The following is a 4,175-nucleotide window of genomic DNA, read 5'->3' as shown; positions in this document are numbered from 1 at the left end:
GAACTGGGAAACACTAATTGTGGAAGCAGAATGTACAACTATGTAAGAAACTTCCTACAAGACAGGCAACTCACCATCGGCATTGGCGATCATCTCACTGCTCCCTTCTCTCACCCACAAAAAGGCATACCCCAAGGGTCTGTCCTTTCACCAACACTATTTAATCTTGCCATGCTGAAGGTTCACAGAGAATTATGCAAGATTCCGGACATAAAATTCTCCTTTTACGCAGATGATATCACACTTTGGATCAATAAGGGAAGTCCAGGTCACATCCAAGACACCCTGCAATTGGCCCTGAATGCAGTAGGAAGAGCAGCCCACAACATAGGACTAGAATGCTCTGCAGAGAAAACGGAACTCTTAGTAGTCCACAATCCTCGATGGAAGCCCCCCACCATACACCTAAGCCACGAAAACCACGACATATACCCCAAGCCCTCCATAAAAATTCTGGGCCTCCACATACAAAGTGACGGTGGAGGACACAGAGCGGTGAGCCAAATTATACAGCAGTGTGAGCAGACCTTACACATGATGAGAAGAGTGTCAAACAGAAATAAAGGGCTCAAGGAAGGAGACTTAATCCGCCTCAGGGACGCCCTCATTACCATCCGCATCAGATATCAAGCCCCTTACATAAACCTCACCAAAACATTAGAAAATCGGCTGGATACACTAATCAGGAAAGCAACAAAACTTTCCCTAGGAATTCCCTTCAGCGCCAGCACAACGAAGCTTCTCAGCACAGGGACTCTCCATACCACCGAAGAAATTATAACCACACAGCGTCACAACCAACTAATACGGCTAAACAGCACTAACTCGGGACGAGCTATACTCACAGAACTCGGATACCAACCAAGCCCCACCCAGGTCACTACAACCCCCATCAAGCAAGACATCATCAAGCACATACAGGTGGCACCCATCCCACGGCACATGGACAAAGAAAGGAATCCATCTCGACGACAAATTAGAGCGGCATTTTATTCAAAGAAGGTTGTCAGAGATCCCCACCAAAAACACATATTCACGGATGCAGCCAAGAGAGGACCTATGTGTGGAATAGCCTATACGAACCTCAAAGAAGACGAATGCTCGATGCACACCAGCTGTACCACTCCGGAAGAAGCTGAAATGCTAGCCATAGCACTCGCAATTGGCCAAACGACGACCCCCACCACACTTACAAATATTTACACGGACTCCAAGAAGGCATGTCACCTACTTGCAAGCGGAATCACCTTTCCATCTGCACTGCAACTTTTAGCCACAGGAAGAGGACAGGCCAGAATTCACTGGGTACCTGGGCACATGGGATTAGCTGGAAACGAACGAGCCAATCAACTCGCCCTTGAAGCACTCATCCGGGCTCCCGCTGACCATGTATGTACCCTGAAATCTCACCCCCAATGTCGTATCAAAATGAGATAGTACCTCCACGAGAGGATGGAGTATCCACCCCCCCATCCTTTGTTGGACAGAGAAGAACAAACACTACTCAGACAAGCACAAACAAACACACTACAAACTCCGGCATGGTTACACCGCCTAAGGCATGGCACCACCAGCCCACCCCCCCAGTGCAGCCACTGCAACGCCACACTTAACCAAGAACATATATTGTGGAAATCCACTAACACCTCAGCACTCAGAACACATCACACTAAGGAGTGGCTGTCTACCGCCTGCAATCACCAAGATCAACGGGACCTGGTGGCCTTCATCCGAAGTGCTACCAGCAGCTGCCTGGACGGAGGCGGCTGACGGATGCCACCCCAACCACTCCGATAATAGTCAAAAAATAAAGTTTTCTCTCTCTCTCTCTCTCCCGTTTCCGTTCCGAGTCAGGGTATATGCCCGCCGCCAACGCGACGGCGGAGAACGGGCCCGACGCGGGGAGCGCTGACCGCAGCGCTATACCAGAATTAGTGGTCCCCACGGGGGCACCGCTGCCCCCGAACGGACCAGCGACAGCTGCACCTCCGGTTTCGGCTAACGCTAGTCGGCCGACGAGCGAGGCGCTTTTGCAGGATGCGATGCGCCTCATTCAGAGCATGGCGGTCGTGATGCAGACAACACTGCAGGCACCCGCGCGTGAAGGTAGACGTTCCTACCTACACAGGCTACCACGATCGCGTCAGCGCGAACGAGTACCTCGACCGCTTGCAGCAGTATCAGCAGGCGATGGGATTAGGGGACGCCGAAATACTCGAGCGCATTGTTCCCGTGTCGCTGACAGACAAAGCGGCGCGGTGGTTCCGGTTGGTGGGAGAGCGCTCGCGCTCTATGGAGGATTTCCGCGCGAAATTCCGTGACGAATTCCTCCCCGCTAACTATGAGTACCGCCTGCGGCGAGAGTTGGAGCAACGCACCCAGCATCCGGACGAATCGCTACTGGAGTACGTAAGGGCCATGGACGAACTTTATCGTCTCGCGGAACCGCTCGCCACGAACGCGGAGAAGGTAGTCACGCGGCAAGCTCACCCGACTTTCGCGGCTTACCTGAGAGGCGGCGGTTTCAGAAATTTGGATGAACTTGCCTCCGAAGCTAAGCGCATTCAGGGGGACATCCTCGCCGCGCGAGCTTATCGGCCACCACCGCCCGCGGCTCACTCACTCGAGCCTCGTTGCGCGTGGACAGGCGCGTCTTCGGCGCGGTCGAACAGGACAGACGGGTCGGTAGCGGTCGCGGATGAACAATTTCGAGACAACTGGGAATTGTCAGATCGCGCCCTAGACCCCTACTCGTACGCGTTACGGTCAGCACATGCTACCGCGGAGCGCTACCAGCAGCGCCGAGGCCGGCACGCGGATCAGAGGCCGCGCGCGCAACCTCCGCTCGCCCCCGAGCGCGATGCTCCGCGTGATCGGGGCAACCAGCGGCAAGGCCGTAGCAACCGCTGCTACCGCTGCGATGAGCCTGGTCATTTTGTCCGCGACTGTAGGCACCCGCCGCCCCGAGACCACGGGCGTTCGGGAAACGGAAGGGGCCGCCGGTAGATCACATTGGGCAGCCGGCGGTCGTCACGAGTATGAATGCTTCACTCGCGCCGTTGGCTTGTCGTGTTGGAAGTTCCGCCGACGGGCCGGCGCCGTACATAGAGTTAACCAATGAGGGACGCCGGAACCGGGGGGGCAAGGGGGGCCAGAGCCCCCCCAAGCATTTTTATGTCAGGGCTCGGCCCCCCCTACTTCCTGCCTCATTGGCATTTTTTTGCGCAACTTACGGTCTCCAAGTTTCTATAAATTTGGCTCCATCACTGACGTGAGAGTAGCCAATTTTGCGTTGATAATACTCGCAAAACGTGACAGCTGCAGCCACGGATTACCGAACCGACACGCTGACACTGGTCTGCGTGGCTGCAACTTGCGCTGAGGTAAAAAAAAGCGGGAGCTGTTTTCTCGTCTCCCTAGGCCTGCAGTCTCAGACGTTTCTTGTGCGGGGTTACAATAGGCATTGTACTGACTCAGCATCGCGACGTGGAATAATTGCCACCACCACCACTACCAACAACATCATCATCATCATCATCGGCCTATTTAAGTCCACTGCAGGACGAAGGCTTCTCCCATTGACTTCCATCCGCTCCTGTCCTGCGCTGTTCGAGTCCATTCTTTGCTTCCGAACTTTCGTATTTCGTCCCTCCATCGAGTTACCGGCCTTCCCCTCCTTCTGGTCCCGTCTCTCGGTAGCCACTCAGTTACCCTGGTGGTCCACCGGTTGTCATTTCGTCTCATTACATGGCCTGCCCAAGTCCATTTCTTCTTATTTTGAATTATGATATCTTCTACTCGAGCGTGTTCCCTGATCCAGGAGGCTTCGTTTCCTGTCCCTAAGTGTTACTCCTATCATTATTCGTTCCATGGCTCGTTGAGCCGACCTAAGTTTTCTTTCCAATTGTTTAGTAAGGCGCCAAGTTTCCGCCCCATATGTCAACACCGGTAGTACGCATTGGTTGTATACTATTCTTTTTAGTGATAGAGGTAGCTTAATTTTGAATATTTGGGGGTGCTTGCCGAATGCACCCCGTCCCATTCCTATCTGGGCCAGATTTCTTTCTCGTGGTTAGGGTCAGCACTGACAACCTGTCCAAGATGGATATAATCTTCTACTTCTTCTAGTATTTCGGTACCTAGGCGGAAGAGAGTGCTTCCAGCATGTTTATTTA

At 53.5% G+C, this 4,175-nt stretch overlaps 1 protein-coding gene across 1 annotated transcript; it reads left to right on the top strand.

The window, feature by feature from the left end:
* Positions 1-2,292: 2,292 nt before the first annotated feature.
* LOC144164290 (uncharacterized) lies at positions 2,293-3,006 on the top strand. The gene has a single exon (XM_077694794.1). It carries the CDS (start codon positions 2,293-2,295, stop codon positions 3,004-3,006), a length of 714 nt encoding a protein of 237 aa, XP_077550920.1.
* Positions 3,007-4,175: the final 1,169 nt, after the last annotated feature.

The sequence above is a fragment of the Haemaphysalis longicornis genome, unplaced genomic scaffold (genome assembly GCF_048455015.1).
Source record: "Haemaphysalis longicornis isolate Haplotype H1 unplaced genomic scaffold, Haemaphysalis longicornis Haplotype H1 scaffold_13, whole genome shotgun sequence".
In the NCBI taxonomy this organism is placed as follows: domain Eukaryota; kingdom Metazoa; phylum Arthropoda; class Arachnida; order Ixodida; family Ixodidae; genus Haemaphysalis; species Haemaphysalis longicornis.
The sequence above is the reverse complement of the archived record's forward strand: the minus strand, read 5'-3'. Positions and strand labels throughout refer to the sequence as shown.

What these genes read in the sequence shown, in the direction of transcription:
- LOC144164290 (XM_077694794.1), top strand. Translation starts at nt 2,293, where the DNA reads ATGGAGGATTTCCGCGCGAAATTCCGTGACGAATTCCTCCCCGCTAAC.